Source organism: Nannobrachium achirus (genome assembly GCF_963921795.1).
Source record: "Nannobrachium achirus genome assembly, chromosome: 20".
In the NCBI taxonomy this organism is placed as follows: Eukaryota; Metazoa; Chordata; class Actinopteri; order Myctophiformes; family Myctophidae; genus Nannobrachium; species Nannobrachium achirus.
In genome coordinates this window covers 162,501-187,206 of record NC_137827.1, presented here as the reverse complement: position 1 = coordinate 187,206, position 24,706 = coordinate 162,501, and the positions used below count along the sequence as shown (strand labels likewise).

Here is a 24,706-nt window from a genome sequence, read left to right as displayed (position 1 = left end):
CCCTTTATATAGGGCTTGTTTGTGTATTGTATGACATCACGCCACATCATCAGCTGTGGACTCTGTGATGTCAGAGTGATGTCAGACTGATGCGGAGTGATGTCAGACTCACACGTCGACCGCACGTGTGACGTGCGGTCGACCGCACGTGTGACCGACGGACGGCCGGTGGAGGTTTTCATAGTAAACTGCTCCCTGACGGTCGCAATAATATACTATACTATACTATACTATACTATACTATACTATAGTCTCTGTCCAACTGGTGGCAGGCCTATCGGGACGGAGATGAAGATAACCAGCCTCTGGCAGGGCTGGTACCAGGTACTATACTATAACCCTACCTAACTACTACCTAAACCTACTATACTATACTATACTATACTATACTATACTATACTATACTATACTATACGATACTATACTATATATACTATACTATATATACTATACTATACTATACTATACTATATATACTATACTATACTATACTATACTATACTATACTATACTATACTATACTATAGTCTCTGTCCAACTGGTGGCAGGCCTATCGGGACGGAGATGAAGATAACCAGCCTCTGGCAGGCCTGGTACCAGGTATACTATAACCCTACCTAACTACTACCTAAACCTACTATACTATACGATACGATACGATACGATACGATACTATACTATACTATACTATACTATATACTATACTATACTATACTATACTATACTATACTACACTACACTACACTATATACTATACTATACTATACTATACTATACTATACTATACTATACTATAGTTTCTGTCCAACTGGTGGCAGGCCTACCGGGACGGAGATGAGGATAACCAGCCTCTGGCAGGGCTGGTACCAGGTATACTATAACCCTAACCCTAACCTAACTACTACCTAAACCTACTATACTATACTAGGCCTGTCCTCTAAAGATCGACGAATCGACGCGTCGCTTTAAGCCCCGGGAATTGACGCCAATTGTTTGAGTCGAGGAGTTGAAAATATATATTTTTTTATATCACCAGTTAGCCTACTACTGCAGTGCACTGCTGGACTGGTGTCATGTACTTCCAATTGAGAGATGTAGCAATTGGCGAACAGTCATTTATTGTCTCGCACTATACTAGCCTAGGGGTGAAAGTGAGACGGAACGGCCAGAACCGCCGCATCGTTAAAACATTCGGAGCCGGGACAGTGTTCCGTTAAAGGACCTACACCATGAATTTTCACTTTTTCTATTTTAAAACCTTTTTTTGGGGTCCCACTGGCACCTTCTATCCTCACAAAGTCTTATTTCTGACCGTTGTGTCTTTCTCTGGTTTTGGGCAGACAGAGATGAAAAGCTTTCCACGGGTTCTCAGAACAGTGCTGTTCTGAGAGTTGACGAGAGTGACGTCACTCTCGTTTCCCGTTTTTTTTTTCAGAGTCAAAAAAAAAATGTTTTTCAAAAAAAAAAATTTTTTTCAATTTTTTTTTTCAAAACTTTTTTTTTTTCAAAAAAATGCAATGCAGAGTCAAAAAAAAAAAAAAAATGTTTTTTTTTTCAAAACTTAAAAAAAAAAAAAAAAATTAAAAAAAATGTTTAAAAAAAAAAAAAAAAAATTTCAAAAAACTTTTTTTTCAAAAAACTTTTTTTTTTTCAAAAAACTTTTTTTTTTTTCAAAAAACTTTTTCTTTTTCAAAAAACTTCTTTTTTTTCTGGAAAAACCCCACTAGATGCGCCCCTGAGCAAACAGAGGCCGTTTTGGTATTGCAGCTGGAGAGCCTCATTATAGTAGAGCTAGAACAAACAAAAAGAATGGTCAGAGTGTTTTTTGAGGGTTAAAACCTGTCTAAGACTCAATTTTGAGCATATATTTATACAAAAAATATAGTTTTAAAAGCATGGTGTAGGCCCTTTAAGAGGGGAAGCACGCTGTCAAAATCCCATATTAACCTGCCACAGCACAAACGCACGTCCACGAAGTAATTAAACAATCTACTAAAGTCAAATTAACATACACAAGTGTAGGCTACTAGTTACATTTTCTAATTAAAGTGCTTCTGAATTGTTCCAGTGTTGTAAGTAATCCATGATGATGTTTGTTTCGCTGTGTTTGCGTCCATGACATGTCCACACTGACTGCTGGCTCTAGCGGGAGCTGTGCCTCCCGCTTTTTATGATCCGTTTCTGAAATGAATCCGTTCTCGACACCGACTCATTACTCTGTCAGTGAATGGTGTCCCGCGACTGCGGACTGGATCCCATCGTTCATTTAAAAGAGCCGTTCAAGAGAGCGGAATCGTTCGCGAATGTCTCATCTCTACTGCACGGCAGTGCACCGAGACGGGGCAGAGTTGAACAGCGGAGATGTTTTATTTGTTTTAACGGTGTTGTACATTGCTATGCAGATAACGTTTGTGCTCGCGCACCGATATCACCGAAAACACTGTGTATTCAATTCATCTTAATGTATTATTGTGTTATGTTGATGTGGACGTTTAAAGCAACACTTTCTTTTTTTTTTTTTTTTTTTTTTTACACAAAGTAGACTATAAAACGATTCGTCGACGCGTCGGAATGAACCCCTCGACTCGAATCGACTTCAAAAATCCAGAGTCGAGGACAGCCCTATACTATACTATACTATACTATACTATACTATACTATACTATACTATACTATACTATGCTATAGTCTCTGTCCAACTGGTGGCAGGCCTACAGAGATGGAGACGAGGATAACCAGCCTCTAGCAGGGCTGGTACCAGCTATACTATAACCCTAAAGGCCCCTCCATACTTCGACAGAACCGAACTTTTCGGTTGAAAAATAAACTTTTTTATTTTTTTATCTTTTCCGAAAAAAAAAAGCGTCGGATGTTCATACTTCGCTGCTGTTCGGAGGGTTGGCACGTTGGAAGTTGGAAGCGGTGGCACGTACCGTATTGTGAATTTGTGGAGGTTATGGAGGAGGAGGACCGAGGAAGACGAGGAGGAAATGTTAGAGGAGGCAGAGGAGGAGGAAGATTTTGCCCTGCTTTGTGCGGCTGAGGGGGAGGCGAGCACATCTAGCCGGCGGGGGTATGTCCGCCGCGTGTATCAGACTCTCGTTCAGGGGATGAGGGGAAATTGGGCATGGACGAGGAGAAACATTTTGAAATAATAAGTATGTCTGCCAGTCGTTTTGACGACCTTCTGCGTCGTGTTGCGCCGCTCATTGAGCATGCACCGACACACAGTACAGTAGTTTTCGCGGGTCGCAAAGCAAAAACAAAAGCAATGTACAGTAGCCTCGCGTCACCAGGCTTTCCAATGTACAGTACCTGGGGGGGGGGGAGAGATCCAACCGACCAATCACGTTTGCCGTTTCACCGAACCTGATTTCGGCGAGTGACAACATCTCGTTGTGCAAATTTCAGAACTATTGTTCGGAGAAAAAGCATTCCAGAACTTTCAAGGAATTACATTTTATAGTTGAAAAGGACCTTTGGACCGAAAACGGCGGTTTCGGTCAAAGTATGGACAGACCTTAACCCTAACCTAACTGCTATATAGTCTCTCTGCCCAACTGGTGGCAGGCCTATCGGGGCGGAGATGATTTTCACGATTGCGGAATCGCGGATTCCTGAGGGGACTAAACAACATGTTATATTCTACTGATAGACTGATAATAGGTTATTGGTTCATTTATGCTCCTAGATTACTGTTTCTATACATCTGATGTTATTACCATGTGTTGTCCTTGATTATTGTTAGGGTGCCATGGCATTGGTCCCAAGGTTCATTAGTCCCAATTTGTTAAGAATACTATGCCTGACTCTAACCCTAACCTCAGTCCCCATAAGTACATATATATCCTATACATATACCGGTATCCTGACTTATGGGCCCCCCATAAGTCCCCATAAGTATATATATCCTATACATATATCCTGACTTATGGGCCCCCCATAAGTCCCCATAAGTATATATATCCTATACATATATCCTGACTTATGGGCCCCCCATAAGTCCCCATAAGTATATATATATATCCTATACATATATCCCCATTCTAAGATGCTCTGGATTAAGAGTGTGATAAATGCCTACATTGTTTCACTATCATTACAGCATGTTTACAGTCTGTTTATTGTTCTTTTATTGTGTGTGTGTGTGTGTGTGTGTGTGTGTGTGTGTATATGTGTGTGTGTATGTGTGTGTGTGTGTGTGTATGTGTGTGTGTGCGTGCGTGCGTGCGTGCATGCGTGCGTGCGTGCGTGCGCGTGTGTGTGTGTGTGTCAGGGAAGAGCTTCCAGCAGCAAAGAGAAGCGATGAAACAAACCATAGAAGAAGACAAAGAGCCTGAGAAGTCTGGTGAGTTCTGACCCTGATGACCTCTGACCTGTATGACCTCTCCTCCCACAGAACCAACCAATCAGAAACCTTGAAACCAACCAACCAATCATTAGCCTCTTGTAGCCAGGCTTACTCATCTGAAACGAGGCAAAGAGAAACGTATTCCCCGCTGGAAAAACAAACGTCTCCCGCTCAATAAACATTATCCAAACAAAACATGGATTCTGACAAAGTTACACCTGTTCCTAGTGCCATTCGCGAGATGTCTCGCGAAATGTAATCTATTACTGTAGTGCCATTCACGGGATATCTCGCGAAAAGTAATCTATTACTGTAACGGCGAGTACATTACCGAGAAGAATGGCCGGCGGTCCGGAGACGAAATCCGTCGCTGATTTCGCATCATCACGGCTCCACGAGCACAAAATAGTCCCATCCATAACATTGAGGTGGACGGGGGATCTCATCTTTAATGTCCATTATCTCAAAACTACACTTTAGAAGCTAGGATGGAGGCAGATGCTCGCTTATGTTACACAGTTATAAAAGCTCCCGGTCGGCCATTACACAACTCCACCTGGACACGGAACGGTTCCAGCGCACGATCCGATGACGTCAGACCGGAAGTGATTCGCGTGTGGACTTCTGGCCTTCAAAATAAGACAACGCAAGTGAATGGGACCTGAAGGAGGCACTTTGGACATTATAATCCGTTAATGTCTGGGGCTCAGAATGAGTTAAGAGTTAAGAGCTACAATCTATTTGTTTTATTAAGAGCTACAATCTATTTGTATTTGTTTTATTAAGAGCTACAATCTATTTGTATTTGTTTGGCTGGCGATGGACGCAGCACTGTCGGCTATTTTCTGACTGTGTGTGTGTGTGTGTGTGTGTGTGTGTGTGTGTGTGTGTGTGTGTGTGTGTGTGTGTGTGTGTGTGTGTGTGTGTGTGTGTGTGTGTGTGTGTGTGTGTGTGTGTGTGTGTGACAGTGCATGCGCGCACACACACAGTCACACGAGACATTCACGGAAAATAGTCGATCTACAAGCTCACAACGAGACGCAGAAGCGACGGGTTGTGAGCTTGTAGATCGGCTATTTTTTTTTTCTTTTACGAGTACATTTTGAATTCCGGGCATTTTCTTGTAACAGAGTGTTTCTACATCGCAGTATTGATACTTCCAAGTCCAAAATGTAACCAATGTTTCTGAACAGCCCCACGGTCGGGGAGAACAGCCCCACGGTCAGGGAGAACAGCCCCACGGTCAGGGAGAACAGCCCCACGGTCGGGGAGAACTGCCCCACGGTCGGGGAGAACAGCCCCACGGTCGGGGAGAACAGCCCCACGGTCGGGGAGAACAGCCCCACGGTCGGGGAGAACAGCCCCACGGTCGGGGAGAACAGCCCCACGGTCGGGGAGAACTGCCCCACGGTCGGGGAGAACTGCCCCACGGTCGGGGAGAACAGCCCCACGGGCGGGGAGAACAGCCCCACGGGCGGGGAGAACAGCCCCACGGTCAGGGAGGGACAGCAGCATAACAGCGTTCTGTCACGGGCCACGGCATGTAAACACGTGTCGGCTCGGAACGAGACAACAAGCCATGGCTAAAATACTCAAATTGAATTTATCCGACTAAAACCATTGAAAATACAGTCCGACTAGTGAGAGAGAACCAGGGTTAGGGTTAGGGTTAGGGTTAAATACTATACAGTCCAACTAGTGAGAGAGACTACTGTCCTACTGTCACACCTACTGTAGGCCTACTGTCCTAGTGAGAGAGAACCAGGAAACAGACTAGTGAGAGAGAACCAGGAAACAGACTAGTGAGAGAGAACCAGGAAACAGACTAGTGAGAGAGAACCAGGACTAGTGAGGACTAGTGAGAGAGAACCAGGAAACAGACTAGTGAGAGAGAACCAGGAGGACTAGTGAGACTAGTAGGACTAGGACTAGTGAGGACTAGTGAGAGAGAACCAGGAAACAGACAGTCACTACACTGAGCTTCTCTCTGTCAGAAACGCAAGTACATTGAAACCACGCCCCCCTTGATACAAATCTATATGAAACAATCGTTAATATGAATTAGATAAGCCACCTCTCGCCGAACTAATGTACGCAGTGGGCAAATATGTAATGAGTGGCGCCGAATATTTATTTTCTACACAGAAACTAGAAGAACACAGAAATAGCTACAGAGACAGCAGAAAGCTCTGAATCCACAAGCCTATGGGCACATTGAACCATATCATTTCTCCCTATCACAAGTCACTCATTTTTATAATACATGTTTATAGAAAAAGTGATTTTGGTTTTCATGACTCTTTAATATTATCATTATGTATTACTATATTATAAATACATATTAATATTATTATTACTACAGGGAAGCTGTGGTGTGCTAAGAACATAAATACATATTATTATGTATGTATTATTATGTATTATCAATATCATCTATTATTATGTATTATTATGTATGTATTATTTATGTTTATGTATTATTAACAGGGAAGCTGTGGTGTGTTAAGAAGAACATAAATACATATTATTATGTATTATTAACAAGGTGTATTATTAACAGGGAAGCTGTGGTGTGCTAAGAAGAACATATATTATTAATATACATTAATTTTATTATGTATTATTAAATATTATTATGTATTATTATGTATTAACAGGGAAGCTGTGGTGTGCTAAGAAGAACAAGAGGAAGAGGAAGAAGTTACTCTACAATGCACACAAGAATGACGGTAGGATTAGCATATGCTAATGATATGCTAATGAAGAGGATTTGTCAACACGTAGAACACATTATACTTATAGTATGACGATTATTATTATTATTATTATAATTATGAACCACATGAACCCTGTCATAATGATGACATAATGATGACAACATTAAACATGAACCCTGTCATAATGATGTCATAATGAGATCAATAACAGATCTTATCAGTCTTTCTTCAGTTTAACGATGATATAATTACTAAGGCTGGGACTTTAACTGATTAATTGTGATTAATTAATTACAGAAAAATTTACGCGATTAAAAAAATTAACTCATTTTAATCGCACTTAGTTTTTGCACCACAGAACCTTCAGTTTCGGGCATACCGATCATAGCGATGCACCAACCAAGAAGAGACAACAAACGCAAAGGGAGAAGTAGCCGATCAGAGCGCTTTGCTTGGGCCAGTGGATGCGAAATTTAGATTAAAAAAACTCACTTGTTGATTCACTCTTACAACAAAATGTGTTTTACTTGAAAAGAAATGCTTCTCAGGTCAAACTATTGCCTGGCTCTCCTACAGTGTGGACGTGTCGCTGCTTGCTCCCGCTTACGCTCGCTTATGCTTACATTCTTCTGCTGATACTGATGTTTTATTTTTCTTTTTTTCTTTGAGAAACTACAAATGGATCCTGGATACTTATAAAACCTCCGGGATTGTTTTTTGCTGTACTGCAATATACTATTTTTTTCACTTGGTGACTGGATACGTGGCATCTAGCTAACTAGCTATCAAGATGGCCGGCCCTACCATTTCAACAGGGGTTTATCAGAAACTGCTTCAGAGGATCGCAGTGCTTGAAACGGAAATATTCCAATTAAAACAAACCCGAAGACTGGATAAACCACTCGCCTGGAATTCCCTTGGTGAAAAGCCAAAGATGAAAGAACGGACGACAGGCAGGACACCCTCCCAAATCACCGACGAATGGCCGGCATTACCCCGGCACAGCGCTGCTTCGACCCCCCTTCATAAATGGACTACTGCCAAGGGGAAAAACACTGCTAAAAAGACAAACAACGTCCAATCTCCACAAACACCAAGTGTTCAGCTGGCTAATAGATTCATGCCACTGGCCGAGGACCAAAGATGCCCCTCCGATGACAGGGGTAGCATCTCCCCTAGCTGGCTAACAGAACAGCTGCTAGAAGCCCCCCGAAGTCCCCCTGTTGACAGAGAGAACGTCCCACCCAGCAGGGTAAGAACCACCTCAGTGACTGATCCTGACATTTTGATTGTGGGCGATGCTGCTTTAAAAGGTGTCAAAAGCATAAGAAAGAGGAAGGCAAAAGTTATTTGTTTTCCCAAAGACACAATCTCTGACATGAATGACAGAATTCTGGATCTTGTCAACAAACACCAAACAGTGAAAACCCTGATCCTACATACTGGCACATGTGACACAGAAGAAAAACAGTCAGAAATCTTAAAGGGGAATTTCAGGGCTCTATTCAACACATTGAGCTCCCTGAACAGCGACATAGAGCTATGCATCAGTGGTCCCCTACCGCCTATGAAAGGCACAGACGAGAATTTCAGCAGATTGTTCTCTCTGAGCAAATGGCTTTTAGCTGCATGCACTGACAAAAATGTGCATTTTATTGACAACTTCAGTTTTTTCTTCGATAGAAGACACCTCTTCGCAGATGCACGGCAACTAAATAAGCAAGGTGCGAAGTTGTTTATGCAGAATGTTTTCCATGCTCTGACCTTGGCCGGAACACAACAATCCAAAACAACAGATTGTGATGAACAACTCCTATCTGCTACCCACGAAGAATCCATAACAAGAGATGGTGTTATGGTTACTGAATTGCCCCCCTCTGCCGAGGGGGGAACGGCCCTGGCGAACGGAGGAGATTTAAAAACAACAGTTACCATTGTCCCTGCCCTCCCTGACGAGGAACTGCATGTGGACGCCATCTCTGCCAAAGTGAATACAGAGATGGGGTTACTCAGGGAAATGTTTGAAGAGGAAAGTAATGAAGAAGAGTTTTGTGGATTCTCTGCTTCAGCCGTGGCTGGCCCGAACCGTGAGCAAAGTGAACTGGCAACTGACAACGGAGAGTTGACAGAAGAAGAAGAGGGAGCTGGCACAACAGAGTGAACTGGGAACAGACAATGGAGAGTCAACAGCCATGGACTCAGCCATGACTGGCCCGAACCATGAGTCAACCAATGAGGAAGAACAGGCCCCATCACCCCAATCCTCCTCTTTCTCCCTATCTCCAATGCCTCTTCTAGAATTCACGAATGGAATGAATGAACTCATTAACACTGCGCTAAAAATGACCCCGGCCAGACGCCCGGTCAAAGGCCCGGCGCCACAACCACCACAGGCCAAACGCCCGGCTCCACAACCACCATCCTTGAAAACGCCTGAAATTGACCCCGCCGTGCCCCAGAAATCTGTGGCCTGGGTGCTTTCGCCCCCACCCATCCCTCAACGACCACAACGACAGAAGACCCGGGCCTCCCAACTGGACAATACGTTCAGCCGTTGATGTCAGCTGGGTCCGATATTATACCCAGCAACTAACGTATCTGGACCCGAGGCTCCTCTAGGCGCTTTTATTAAGCAGGCTCACAACATTTCTACTGTAATTTCAAATAGAGTGTCCAGGACAAGCAGTGGCTCTGCTAATTTAGCTAATTTAACGTGCATTCCCTGTAGGGGCTATAGTACAGTAAAATGTCATAAAATAAACCTGGCACTTTTTAACATCAGGTCACTTTTAAACAAGCCATCCTCTGTAAATGATATAATCTGTGAAGAAAAATTAGATATCATTTTTTTAACAGAGACATGGCTGGGCTCAGATGGAGCTGTTGCACTAGGTGTTGCCTGTCCACCAAACTTTCATTTTATTCAATCAGTGCGAGAAGGAGAGGCGGAGGCTTGGCATACATTTTCTCCGATATTTTTAAATTCAAGCCCCTGTATTTTGGAAGTTTTTCATCCTTTGAATATCAAGCTAACTTATTTGAGAGTAAATCCTCTGTTCTAATGATTACGATATATCGCCCACCAAAATGTAGCAAATCCTTATTTCTTACAGAAATATCAGAACTTCTATCTATCTGTTCCACGGACTATGAGAGAACCCTTATTGCTGGCGATACAAATCTACATGTAGACATTGTTACAGATCTTATGGCTATGAGTTTTGTACAATTATTGCATTCCCTTGATTTTGTTCAGCATGTTACCGGGCCAACCCACAATCAAGGCCACACTCTTGATGTTGTGATCTCTAAAGGGCTAAATATTTCTATGGACAGAATCATCGCTAAGCCTGACCTATCAGACCATTATTTACTGTGTTTTAATATGACTGTCTCCGATTTAGAAAGAAATAATAGAGAATATACTATAAAAAGGACATTTTTCGGATCTTCTTCAGCAGAAGAGTTTGCTTGCCATTTTGCATGTTCACCCCCTCTTCCTGATATTAACTCAGTAAATGATATGGTTCACCGTTTTAATCTTAACTTAGAGTCAGCTCTGGATATAGTAGCTCCTATGAAAACTAAAAAGAAACTTAACTCTAAAGTGACACCCTGGATAAACGATCATATACGTTCACTCAAAAAACAATGCCGCAGAGCAGAGCGAGCTTGGAGAAAAAATAAACTAACTATCCACCTACAGATTTTTAAGTCTTCAACAGCCACCTACAATAAAGCCATGCGTCTGGCTAGGCAGGCCTATTTTTCCGGAATTATTAATGACAATAAGAACAATGCTAGGGTCTTATTCTCTACCATTGAACGCCTTTTAAACCCTCCCCAGTCCTACAAGCAGTCACTCCCTGCCTCTAAAGCAAAGTGTAATGAGTTTGCATCCTTCTTTGACAACAAAATTGAGAACATTCGAGCTGGTATTCTGAATAATACTGTCACAAATGCAAATGCGGTTAATGGTGCCATGTGTAAAAGTGTCGATAAATCTAGGGGGAGCCTAGTATCATTTTGTGCAATTGATGAAGAGGAACTTCGTAAAACCATATCGCAAATGACATCATCTTCTTGCTCGCTGGATGCAATACCCACGCCGTTTCTCAAAGAGGTTGTAGACTGTGTTATTGAAGATATCCTAAAAATAGTAAATAGCTCTATACAATCAGGTGTCTTTCCAGACTCACTGAAAACGGCTGTAGTTAAACCCTTACTCAAGAAACCCAACCTTGACCCGTCCGTGCTGGGTAATTATAGACCCATCTCTAATTTACCTTTTCTGGGCAAGGTCCTTGAAAAAATTATCTTTCATCAATTGGATGTGTTTCTGCAGAACAATAAGGTGCACAACAAATTCCAATCCGGCTTCAGGAAAGGACACAGCACAGAAACTGCACTTGTAAAAGTTATTAATGATCTTAGGGTGGCTGCTGACAACAAAGATGTGTCCGTTCTCCTACTGCTGGACCTAACGGCGGCTTTTGACACAATCGACCATACAATTCTAATACAACGTCTCGAACACTGGGTAGGACTGTCTGGGACAGCTCTGTCCTGGTTTTACTCTTACCTAACAGGCAGAAGCTACTTTGTTAATCTAGCTGACTTTGAGTCAAACAAACACAAGATCTGCTCTGGTATTCCACAGGGCTCAATTCTTGGACCTTTATTATTCTCCCTCTATATACTGCCGCTGGGAGAACTTATTTCCGCTCATGGTGTGAATTTCCATTTCTATGCTGATGACACCCAGTTGTACCTTTCGGTGGCTCCGGATGACCCCTGTGCTCTAGACCCATTGCTGACGTGCGTGTCTAGCATAAAATGCTGGATGAGTGAGAACTTTCTCAAGCTAAATGAGGATAAGACAGAAGTTCTCATAATTGGTTCTACTGCCCAAAGAGAATCAATAATAAGTAGACTTGGTAACCTGGCTAAAGAAAGTAACACCTCTGTAAAGAACCTGGGGGTGATCATTGATGCTGAATTAAATTTTAATACACACATTAATCATGTCACGAAGATTGCCTTCTTTCACCTTAGAAATATTGCACGAATTAGAGCTTATCTGTCGCTGAACGATGCAAAAACGCTGATCCACGCTTTCGTTTTCTCTCGGCTGGATTACTGCAACGCACTTCTCTCTGGTCTGCCAAAGAAAACAACTGACAGACTACAACTTGTTCAAAATGCGGCAGCCAGAGTTTTAACTAAAACTAAGATAAGAGAACATATTACTCCAGTCTTAGCGTCGCTACACTGGCTCCCGGTTGTTTTTAGGATTGATTTTAAAATACTTTTACTTGTTTATAAAGCTCTAAATGGTCTGGCACCTTCGTACCTCTATGACTGCCTGCATAGATATGTTCCAACCCGCCCACTCAGGTCCTCTAGTGCAGACCTACTTGAGGCGCCAACAATGAAATATAAAAAATATGGTGAAGCAGCTTTCTGCTTCTACGGACCGACAGCTTGGAATAAACTCCCACTACACCTAAGACAGGCAGCCTCTGTGGATAGCTTTAAAGCACAGCTCAAGACCTATTTCTTTACTCTTGCTTTTAGCTAAATTTTTTAATCCCTGTGCTGCTAATTGACGTCCGCACTGTTCTGAAATTGTTATTTCTCTGCTTAATTGTAATAATTTTAATTATTCCTTTTTATTCTGTATTTTTTATTTTATTTTACTGTTTCTCTGTTAAGCACTTGTGCTTCATTTTCTGCTCTGTAAAGCGCTTTGAGCTGCATTTCATGTCATGAAAGGTGCTATAACAAATAAAGTTTTATTATTATTATTATTATTAAATATCGATGTGCGATTAAAATGCGATTAATTGCGATTAATTAATCACTGAGCCTGTAATTAATTAGATTACAATTTTTATAGCATCCCAGCCCTATTACATTATAATTTATTCACTTCTGCTCCAGATTATGATAATGAGGAGATTCTGACCTATGAGGAGATGGCTCTCTACCACCAGCCGGCCAATAGGAAGCGGCCGATCGCTCTGATTGGTCCAGCCAGCTGTGGGGGGGCGGAGCTAAGGCAACGGCTGCTCAGCAGTTACCCAGAACGCTTTGCAGGAGCTGTTCCACGTGAGTGCACGCACACACACACACACACGCACGCACACACACGCACACACACACGCACACACACACACACACATTTACTGTTGCGACATTATTGGAAGTTGGCCACCAGGGCAGCAGTCTCCAGTAGCTACAGTTGCTAGCCCTAACCCTACATCCATCCGTATGTTCTCAAATGTTAAATATTTATAAGGTAACAGTGAAACAGTCTGCCATGGATCCATATTCATAAGATAATTCATAAGCCTTAAAGACACCACAAAAATAGGCAATATGTTTGTCTGTCGTGTTTATCAAATTCATGCAGTTTTAACTTCATTCAGCACTTCGTGTTTCAAGTTGCAATTGTCCAACGTGTGGCCCTTCACTCACTTTATCAAAGTCAGTATGGCCCCCTGGAAAGAGATGTTGCTCTATATAGTGCTTGTCAGTGGTGTGATATGGTCACCCTCTATATAGTGCTTGTCAGTGGTGTGATATGGTCACCCTCTATATAGTGCTTGTCAGTGGTGTGATATGGTCACCCTCTATATAGTGCTTGTCAGTGGTGTGATATGGAGTTTTGAAGTGGTGGCCCTCTACATTCATGATGTCACATGCACGTCACGTGCGCATGCACATGCACGCGCATGTGTGCACGCATGCCTGCCTCTCGGTGCTAATACTGTATACTGTATAACACAACATTTTTAATGTAGCCTAATTATATTTCTTATTATTTAGTTGCATTTTTAATTTGTTGTTTTTATTTTAGTTTCAATTAATGAATTTTCCTTTAAGGGTTAGGGTTAAAATAACTTTAGTTTACATAGACTTTTATAGACTCACCCACACACAGTAAAGTCTGCTAGCTCTTTTCGGAACCTCTCCCGAGTCCCTCTGCTATGCAGCTCTGACAAAATGAGTGATTTAAACTCATAACATGAAGAGTGAGGAGCTGCATAGCGGAGGATAGGGAAAGGTTCCAAAAGGAGCTAAAAGTCTGCAAAGAATGCTAGGCGAACGGGATATACAAGTGTAAATGAGCCTGCCTACCAGAGTATTGTTATGCAAAGCAGACAGGTTGGGGATTGTAGTGTTGACCGAGCCGCCGAGCCGTCACACACCGAAGGTCGCAGTATACCATGAGAAATGTCGTAGCTTGTCCGTCAGTACAGGAGTGACGTTTGTGTGACGTTTGTGTACATAGGGTATGTACACAAACGTAGTGGCGTTCAGCGTGTATTGTAGCCTCTGTGCTAGACATACAGTAGTCATGACAACCAACGTACATCCGGTTATATGCATTGCCTAGTCTTAGCTAGTCGATAGCCGATCTCCTCGATCTAGCCCTATAACAGTGAGCTTGTCCGTCTCAGTACAGGAAGTCACGTGACATCACCTCATCAAAAATCTAACCATGGATATTCATACTGTCACTGTGACATCACAGGCTATCAGTCCATATATGGGTATTCCTTTTATATATATATATATATATATATATATATATATATATATATATATATATATATATATATATATGGCAAAGGCATGGCCCATATCTGTGTGGCTGGTTCATATAGGGATCTCCATGTATGGGCATAAAATATATCGTTTGTATATATATATACATATTATTATTAATAAAGGATAAAATAAAATAGAAAGTCCATATATGGTCATTCCCAGAAACGAAATCTCTTTTATGCCCATATATGGAGATTCCTATATATTATCAATATTAAGGACATTATTAAGGATATTATGTTATCAATATTAAGGACATATCTGGGAATGCCCATATTTGGTAATTCCTATATATGGGCATGTTTTGACATAACATAACTATCATGAAGGGGTCTCCATATATGAGTAACTGGTCCCATATACATCACTGGCCAGATGGCCAAGAATTGGCGCATGTCACCCTGAGGTGTCTTACTAGTAATATTATAGATGTAGTGTGAATGTTGTAGCTTTAACAGCCTTAAAGGGCGAGGTCGCATGTCACCCTGAGGTGTCTTACTAGTAAGTGTGGGCTCGCCAAGCCCAACCGAGCCCACGGCATCTCACCCCTGGTGCTTGTGACATCACACTGATGTCACTATATGTCAGTTACAGTATGTCATATATGGAGTTCCACATTAGACTGATGCCAGCACTAGATGTCCATATATGGAGCTAAAGATGGTCCTGGTCCAAATATGGAGTCCATGAGGTCAGACCTTACTGTACCTACTGTACCTACTGTACCCTACTGTACCCTGAGGTCAGACCCAGATAACCCTCTAAGGCCCAAAAATAGAAATACTTGAAATAAAAAAATTGAAAAAATCAGATGTTGTAGGAGTCTTAATCAGAGGAAAATGTATTTTTTTTAATGTTTTTGTAATGTTTTATAGCCACAAATCATAAATCATGCTCTAATTTACATATGGGGGATATTTTTCACAATAATAACATATGTACATGTTCTAGACATTCTAATGATCACCAAAAAAAATTAGTACAGGCATTTTACTTTTTTGTGAGGAATAGCTTCCATGAAAAAGTGAGATGTTGTTCGTCAAAACTCTGGAATGTCAGCCCCTGTGGGGGGGATTTATATGCAAATATTGTGGCCAATGGCATTGTAATACTAAACAATAGAATCCAATGGTGATGTTTAGGTGGTAGGGGGAGCTAAAATAAAATGATTTAAACCTTTTTTTGGATAAAATACAAACGTTGTAATATTACAACAGTGGGCCTTAGAGGGTTAAGTCAGTAGAATGTGTCGGGTAGCTCCATATATGGAGTACCAATATGTCAGGGATCTCCATTTATGGGCCTATATCCTATGTCCTTCTGCTGAGTTGGGTCCGACCTCTCTCTCTCTCCTTATATGGGGCTGACTATCATCACTTGGATCTCCATATATGGAGATGACCACACTGACCTCATCAAACCCTGATAGCCATACATGGAGACAACTGGGGATCTCCATATATGGGGTTGTATCTCCATATATGGGGCTTTATCCTTCTGCTCAATGATGTTGATGATATCAGGGATCTCCATATATGGGGTTGTATCTCCATATATGGGGCTTTATCCTTGTATCAGGGATCTCCATATATGGGGCTTTATCCTATAGTCTGCCCCCGCCCATGTGCGCGAAGCTTCTCACCCATGGTTTTACGTGTGTGTGTGTGTGTGTGTGTGTGTGTGTGTGTGTGTGTGTGTGTGTGTGTGTGAGTGTGTGTGTGTGTGTGTGTGTTCCAGACACCACTAGAGGGCGCCGTGATGGAGAGCAGAACAGCAGAGATTATCACTTTGTTTCAAGACAAGCTTTTGATGCTGAACAATCTGCTGGTGAGTCATTATTATTATCATCATTATGATGTCATTATGATTTCATTATTATTATGATTATGATGTCATTATGATGTCATTATTATTATCATTATGATTATTTACATCTAAATACCCAGAACGCTTTGCAGGAGCTGTTCCACGTGAGTGCACACACACGCACGCACACACACACACACACACATACACACATACACACACACACACATACACACACACGCACACACACACACGCACACACACACACGCACACACACACACACACACACACACACACACACACACACACACACACACACACACATACACACACACACAGTGAAGGCAGGGCAGGGGAGGGGGGCTCTCGGGTATTGGGTTTTTGGCAGTCAGACCCCTGCTACCCTCGCCTACAAGCTCACTGCCATGGCACTCACAGCACTGTGAGCTTGTAGATCAGATACACTGAGTGAGCTTGTAAATCAGATATACACTGTGAGCTGTGAGCTGCTGTCTTTCATCTTTTTCATACTTCTCTGTAACTTTGTAAATAACCTTAAACTGCTGTGCTGCCTCTGGGTGACTGATAATAAAGGTATCTATCTATCTAGCTTGTAGATCAGATACACAGTGTGAGCTTGTAGATCAGATACACAGTGTGAGCTTGTAGATCAGATACACAGTGTGAGCGTGTAGATCAGATACACAGTGTGAGCTTGTAGATCAGATACACAGTGTGAGCTTGTAGATCAGATACACAGTGTGAGCTTGTAGATCAGATACACAGTGTGAGCGTGTAGATCAGATACACAGTGTGAGCTTGTAGATCAGATACACAGTGTGAGCGTGTAGATCAGATACAGTGTGAGCGTGTAGATCAGATACAGTGTGAGCTTGTAGATCAGATACAGTGTGAGCGTGTAGATCAGATACAGTGTGAGCGTGTAGATCAGATACAGTGTGAGCTTGTAGATCAGATACACAGTGTGAGCTTGTAGATCAGATACACAGTGTGAGCTTGTAGATCAGATACACAGTGTGAGCTTGTAGATCAGATACACAGTGTGAGCTTGTAGATCAGATACACAGTGTGAGCTTGTAGATCAGATACACAGTGTGAGCTTGTAGATCAGATACACAGTGTGAGCTTGTAGATCAGATACACAGTTTGAGCTTGTAGATCAGATACACAGTGTGAGCTTGTACATCAGATATTCACAACAAAGTATCAGGCATGCATACATGTGTAGCTTTACGGATAAAATCACCGTTACGTTTTCTAGAGAAGCTGATTAAATCTATATAATTTATATTAATCTACAGTATAATTCAATCTATATAACTAGAAGAGAAAATTTCTAAGAAATTTTAAGTGTGCCTGCAGCTCGCTAAGTCTGTGCAACCTTGTGTAGCGGTTGGTGTTAGCATTAGCGTTATTTCATTTGACGCAACCCGCGTGTCTGTATGACAAACGGTTCACGAGATCAAGGGTCACTTCCTGTTTGGTGAGGGGCACTTCCTGTTTGGCGAAATAGGCCCCAATTAAGGTCATGGACGATTAATGAATTAAAGCTGCAAGCAGCGATGACCAGGCCCTCGCAGCTCTACCCACGTCACAAGGCCAGCAGCCAATCAGAAACCAAACAGGAAGTCAGCCATTTCGACTAATTAGTGGCGTTTTGGAGCATTTTTGGCCGTTATCACGGGTCGCACTTTAACGACAGTTTTTTGAGAAAAAATTGTTTTGTGAGAAAAAAAAATTGAGAAAAAAACTTTTTTGAGAAAAAGAAATTTTGAAAAAAAAATTGTGAGAAAAAAAAATGTTGAGAAAAAAAAATGTGAGAAAAAAAAATGTTGAGAAAAAAATAATTTTGAGAAAACAATTTTGAGAAAAAAATGTTTTGAGAAAAAAAAATTTGAGAAAAAAAAAATTGAGAAAAAATGTTTTTGAGAAAAAAAAATTGAGAAAAAAAAATTTTTGAGAAAAAAAAATTTTTGAGAAAAAGAAAATTTTGAGAAAAAAATTTTGAGAAAAAAATTGAGAAAAAAAAAATTTGAGAAAAAAAAATTTGAGAAAAAAAAATTTTGAGAAAAAAAAATTGAGAAAAAAAAAATTTGAAAAAAAAAATTGAGAAAAAAAAATTTTTGAGAAAAAAAAATTTGAGAAAAAAAAATTTGAGAAAAAAAAAATTTGAGAAAAAAAAAATTGAGAAAAAAATAAAAGGTATGACACCAGCCGCAAGTCTGTACGACAAACGGTTCATGAGTTATAGAGGCACTTCCTGTTTGGTGAAGGGCACTTCCTGTTAAAGAGGGGGCGAGGCTTAATCAATTACAGCTCATCCCTATTGGTCGGAAAAAGACCAAAGTTGTGTGAGCATTTTACATTTTAAATGACGTTGCTAGGCAAAAGTATGGCAGAGTTATGTGGCGCCAAAGTTTCTTGAGAAATCTTGAGAAAAAAAAATGTTGAGAAAAAAATAATTTTGAGAAAACAATTTTGAGAAAAAAATGTTTTGAGAAAAAAAAAATTTGAGAAAAAAAAAATTGAGAAAAAATGTTTTTGAGAAAAAAAAATTGAGAAAAAAATTGAGAAAAAAAAATTTTTGAGAAAAAAAATTTGAGAAAAAAATTTTGAGAAAAAAATTTTGAGAAAAAAATTGAGAAAAAAAAATTTGAGAAAAAAAAAAATTTGAGAAAAAAAATTGAGAAAAAATTTTTTTGAGAAAAAATTTTTTTGAGAAAAAAAAAATTTGAGAAAAAAAAAATTTGAGAAAAAAAATTTTTGAGAAAAAAAAAATTTTGAGAAAAAAAAATTTGAGAAAAAAAAATTTGAGAAAAAAAAATTTTGAGAAAAAAAAAATTTGAGAAAAAAAAATTGAGAAAAAAAAAATTGAGAAAAAAATAAAAGGTATGACACCAGCCGCAAGTCTGTACGACAAACGGTTCATGAGTTATAGAGGCACTTCCTGTTTGGTGAAGGGCACTTCCTGTTAAAGAGGGGGCGAGGCTTAATCAATTACAGCTCATCCCTATTGGTCGGAAAAAGACCAAAGTTGTGTGAGCATTTTACATTTTAAATGACGTTGCTAGGCAAAAGTATGGCAGAGTTATGTGGCGCCAAAGTTTCTGGTTTTTTTTCGGAGTCCCCCATTCAAAGTCAATGGAGTTTTTGGGCGTTGTTTTTTGCGAATTACATCGCAATCGTAAAGCGGATCGGAAAGAAAAGTAATAGCACACCATTCCCGGCCGAGCCGCACATTTTGATGTATATATTGCGGGGGTGGCGTAAATCGTGCGGCAGTTATTACGTGCCGAAGTTTCCCCCATTCTAAGTCAATGGGGTTTTTTGGCGTCGTTTTTTGCGAATTACGTCGCAATGGTAACGCGGATCGGAAAGAAAAGTAATAGCAACCTATTCCCGGCCGAGCCGCACGTTTTGATGTATATATTGCGTGGGTGGCGTAAATTGTGCGGCAGTTATTACGTGCAGAAATTTGTGGCGAAACTATGGACTTAATTAAGTATGGCGGATTACAATAAGTGTTTTGCCATTGCGTTGCATGGCAGGCACACTTAATTAAGTGTGCCTGCTATGCAATAGCAGAACACTTATTGTAATCCGCCATACTTAAGTCAGTCAGTCAGTCAGTCAGTCAGTCAGTAAGTAATGTTCTTGCAAATTTCTGCTCGTAATAACTGCCGCACAATTTACGCCACCGCCGCAATATATACATCAAAACGTGCGGCTCGGCCGGGAATGGTGTGCTATTACTTTTCTTTCCGATCCGCGTTACCATTGCGACGTAATTCGCAAAAAACGACGCCAAAAAACCCCATTGACTTAGAATGGGGGAAACTTCGGCACGTAATAACTGCCGCACAATTTACGCCACCCCCGCAATATATACATCAAAATGTGCGGCTCGGCCGGGAATGGTGTGCTATTACTTTTCTTTCCGATCCGCGATACGATTGCGATGTAATTCGCAAAAAACGACGCCCAAAAAACCCATTGACTTAGAATGGGGGACTCCGAAAAAAACCCAGAAACCTTGGCGCCACATAACTCTGCCATACTTTTGCCTAGCAACGTGATTTAAACTTTAAAATGCACACACAACTTTGGTCTTTTTCCGGCCAATAGGGATGAGCTGTAATTGATTAAGCCCCGCCCCCTCTGTAACAGGAAGTGTCCTTCGCCAAACAGGAAGTGCCTCTATAACTCATGAACCGTTTGTCGTACAGACTCGCGGCTGGTATCATAATTCTTTTTTTTTCTCAATTTTTTTTTTCTCAAATTTTTTTTCTCAAAAATGTTTTTTTCTCAAAAAATGTTTTTCTCAAATTTTTTTTTTCTCAATTTTTTTTTTCTCAATTTTTTTTTCTCAATTTTTTTTTTCTCAATTTTTTTTTCTCAACATTTTTTTTCTCAACATTTTTTTTCTCAAAAATTTTTTTTTTCTCAAAAAATTTTTTTTCTCAAATTTTTTTTTTCTCAAAATTTTTTTTCTCAAATTTTTTTTTCTCAATTTTTTTTTCTCAATTTTCTTTTCTCAAAATTTTTTTTCTCAAATTTTTTTTTTCTCAAAAATTTTTTTTTCCTCAAATTTTTTTTTTCTCAAAAAACTTTTTTTTCCTCACAAAACAATTTTTTTCTCACAAAACAATTTTTTCTCAAAAAAACTGTCGTTAAAGTGCGACCCGTGATAACGGCCAAAAATGCGCCAAAACGCCACTAATTAGTCGAAATGGCTGTGGGTGGTGTCATATGAAGAACCATAATGTTAAAGCTTATGCAAAAAATGCTAATGTTAAAAAATGTAACGCTAATGCTAACACCAACCGCTACACAAGGTTGCACAGACTTAGCGAGCTGCAGGCACACTTAAAATTTCTTGGAAATTTTCTTTTCTAGTTTATATTAATCTACAGTATAATTATCACATGTTTTATTATTTTCCAGGGAAGCTGATTGAATGTGTTTATTATTTTATACTACAATAAACAGTATATGGTATTATATTATAATAAACAGTATGGTATGATGTTATATTATAGTATGGTATGTTCTATGATGTTTTTTAGGGAAGCTGATTGAATGTATTGTATTATATTGTATTGTATTATATTACTGTTGGCATGGTATACTGTATATTACCAGTAAGACTCCCTAATCGGGAGATAAGCGACCGTTGGTCGCTTATCTCCACAAATAGGCCAAAAGTTTGTTTTACCAATTATTACACTCTATGTGAACATTTACATCAACAAATCCCAAGTCCTGGTTTTTAGGGATGCTGAGTGTGGCGCAGCAGCGTGTCATGCATTTTCTGCAGGGCCTTGTCAATGGCTTTGCGTTCTTGCTGCTTTTTGTTGACAACTCCAGTCACACCTTTGCCCTGCTCATATCTCCGCATCAGTATGACATCACACTGCTGACATCAGTATGACATCACACCGTACACAAATGACCCTTATATAAGACCGGCATTATCTACCGACAGATTAGTAACAAGATGTCAAAATCGTTGAAGGTTGAATCTCCAGATATGGAGATAACCAACACATCCCTCCATATATGGAGATAACCGACGAATCTCACTAAGTCTGACCTCACAAGCCCCATATTTGGACACGAACAACATGTAACTCCATATATAGAGACATAGCTGCTGACATCAGTATGACATCACACTGCTGACATCAGTATGACATCACACCGTACACAAATGACCCTTATATAAGACCGGCATTATCTACCGACAGATTAGATGCAAGCAGGATCTCGACTCTGACACAACTCATCGGCTCATAAGCTGGTTCTCCCTCCATAAATGGAGATAACCGACGAATCTCACTAAGTCTGACCTCATTTGTGTACGGTGTGATGTCATACTGATGTCAGCAGTGTGATGTCATACTGATGCGGAGATATGAGCAGGGCAAAGGTGTGACGTGTGACGTGTGACCGACGGACGGACGGCCGGTGGAGGTTTTGATACTAAACTGCGACCTAACGGTCACAATAAACATATAAATTATATAATATAAATATTATAATATGTTCTATGATGTTTTTTAGGGAAGCTGATTGAATGTGTTTTATTATTTTATACTATAATAAACAGTATGGTATGGTATATATGTGTATATATATATATATATATACCGTATATATATATAATATTATGGTATGTTCTATGATTTTTTTTAGGGAAGCTGATTGAATGTGGGGAGTTTGAGAAGAATCTTTATGGAACGAGTTCTGACTCTGTTCGACAAGTTATCAATACTGGAAAGATCTGCCTGCTGAGTCTACACACCCAGGTACACACCACATAGACACTACATTATACACACACACACCCAGGTACACAATACATAGACACTACATTATACACACACACACACACACACACACACACACACACACACACACACACACACACACACACACACACACACACACACACATATATATATATATACACACACACACACACACACACACACACACACACACTCACACTGTTATTAATCCTGGAATATTAAAAAGCAACATTAAACAACTCAATATTAAAGGTAAGCTAATAGTCCACTTGCCAGAATGTGAACCCTGGCATATTGAGTACAGTAAGGTTTTATGTTAGAAATGTTGAGTATGGGTCCCCAGCATGTAGAAACTGCCGGATGCTAACTTGCATATGTTGAGCAATTTGCATAATTTGCATAATTAGCTTTAATTAGCATAATCACCTATATGGATAATATGACAAAAACTGATTGGACGATTTGAACAATATTGGAGTGGTTTTGGGGGTTATTGAGGATGCTGAATCCATTTCTGACATTTTCTAAATTCAAAACGGCCGTTTTAAACCGGAAATGGCCATATTCCAACTTAAATTGGGATGATTTTGATATAGTCCGGGAGCCGTGGGGGTGAACGTGGATTCGCTTGTAAAAGTTTTTTTCTCAACTGATTCTTGTAGCTTGGGGTCACCTCTTAAGGATTCAAGAGGATGACCAGTGATATCCATTGAGCATTTTTTATTATTAACCCCTTAATGCCCGAAACATGGGCTCCCATTGACTTTCTATATAGGAGGAAAATACCCAGAAAAAGATTATTTTTCTGGGTATTTAAGGAGGATCTGAGGGGTCTAACTAGGGGTTTGTCATGATGCTGAATCCATTGCAGGCATTTGTTTTGCACAAAAAACATTCCGTGGGCTAGAAATAGCCTCAGAAAACAATACACGTATGGGTGAGTATTCATGTTAGTCGGAGGCCTTAGGGTTTTTTTTCTCGTGCTAATCAGTCTAAAAGTGCAAAATTTTGCACAGATGTAGCTCAGGGCATGCTCTAATGATTTAGCTAGGGCGCCCGAGTCGGCGACCTTCGGGGTCACCACAACACCCACAAAAGTGATGACTCATCACTTTTCATCACTAAAGTCGATGGGAGCCCAACTTGATTTGGCCACTGTGGCGACCCCGAATGTCGCAGACTCGGGCCCCCTAGTTAAATCATTAGAGCAAGCCCTGAGCTACATCTGTGCAAAATTTTGCACTTTTAGACTGATTAGCACAAGAAAAAAAACCCTAAGGCCTCCGACTAACATGAATACTCACCCATACGTGTATTGTTTTCTGAGGCCATTTCTAGCCCACGGAATGTTTTTTGTGCAAAACAAATGCCTGCAATGGATTCAGCATCATGACTAGACCCCTCAGATCCTCCTTAAATACCCAGAAAAATAATCTTTTTCTGGGTATTTTCCTCCTGTATAGAAAATCAATGGGAGGCCATGTTTCAGGCATTAACTTTTTCGCCGCCGTTGACAGTCCTCACCGTCATTGAAAGGGTTAATACCATGGCGCCGTTGACGGTGAGGACTGTGAATCTTACTGTATATACAGTAAAGATATGATTACTTACTGTACGTCGCTCCAGTCCCGCCCGCATCGGTAATGTCGGCGATTTGTTTACAACGCACGTTGGGCGTGCACGCGAAGTGAAGCTCCTCAATGTTAAGTCAATGGAGAGGCCCATAAAGAAACTTCATTTAAACAAAATAGCCATTTTGAGACATTTTGCAGCAGATCTAAATGTAAACAAGGCACAAGGCAGGGCGCAGCCATCTTTCCTCTTCTTGTCCCACACTGTCATGTGACTAGATGACGTAATCGTTGCCGTCAAGTGATAATCC

The 24,706-nt window shown here is 40.5% G+C and overlaps 1 protein-coding gene across 1 annotated transcript in view; it reads left to right on the top strand.

Annotated features, from left to right (window-relative positions):
• pals1a (protein associated with LIN7 1, MAGUK p55 family member a) overlaps positions 1-24,706 on the top strand; it is a 78,243-nt gene that overhangs the window by 46,725 nt on the left and 6,812 nt on the right. Inside the window, exons 11-15 of the mRNA XM_080750180.1 lie at positions 4,277-4,348; positions 7,009-7,080; positions 13,012-13,179; positions 16,423-16,512; positions 22,709-22,821. Coding sequence (XP_080606306.1) covers positions 4,277-4,348; positions 7,009-7,080; positions 13,012-13,179; positions 16,423-16,512; positions 22,709-22,821 — 515 coding nt within the window. The remainder of the gene's footprint in view (positions 1-4,276; positions 4,349-7,008; positions 7,081-13,011; positions 13,180-16,422; positions 16,513-22,708; positions 22,822-24,706) is intronic.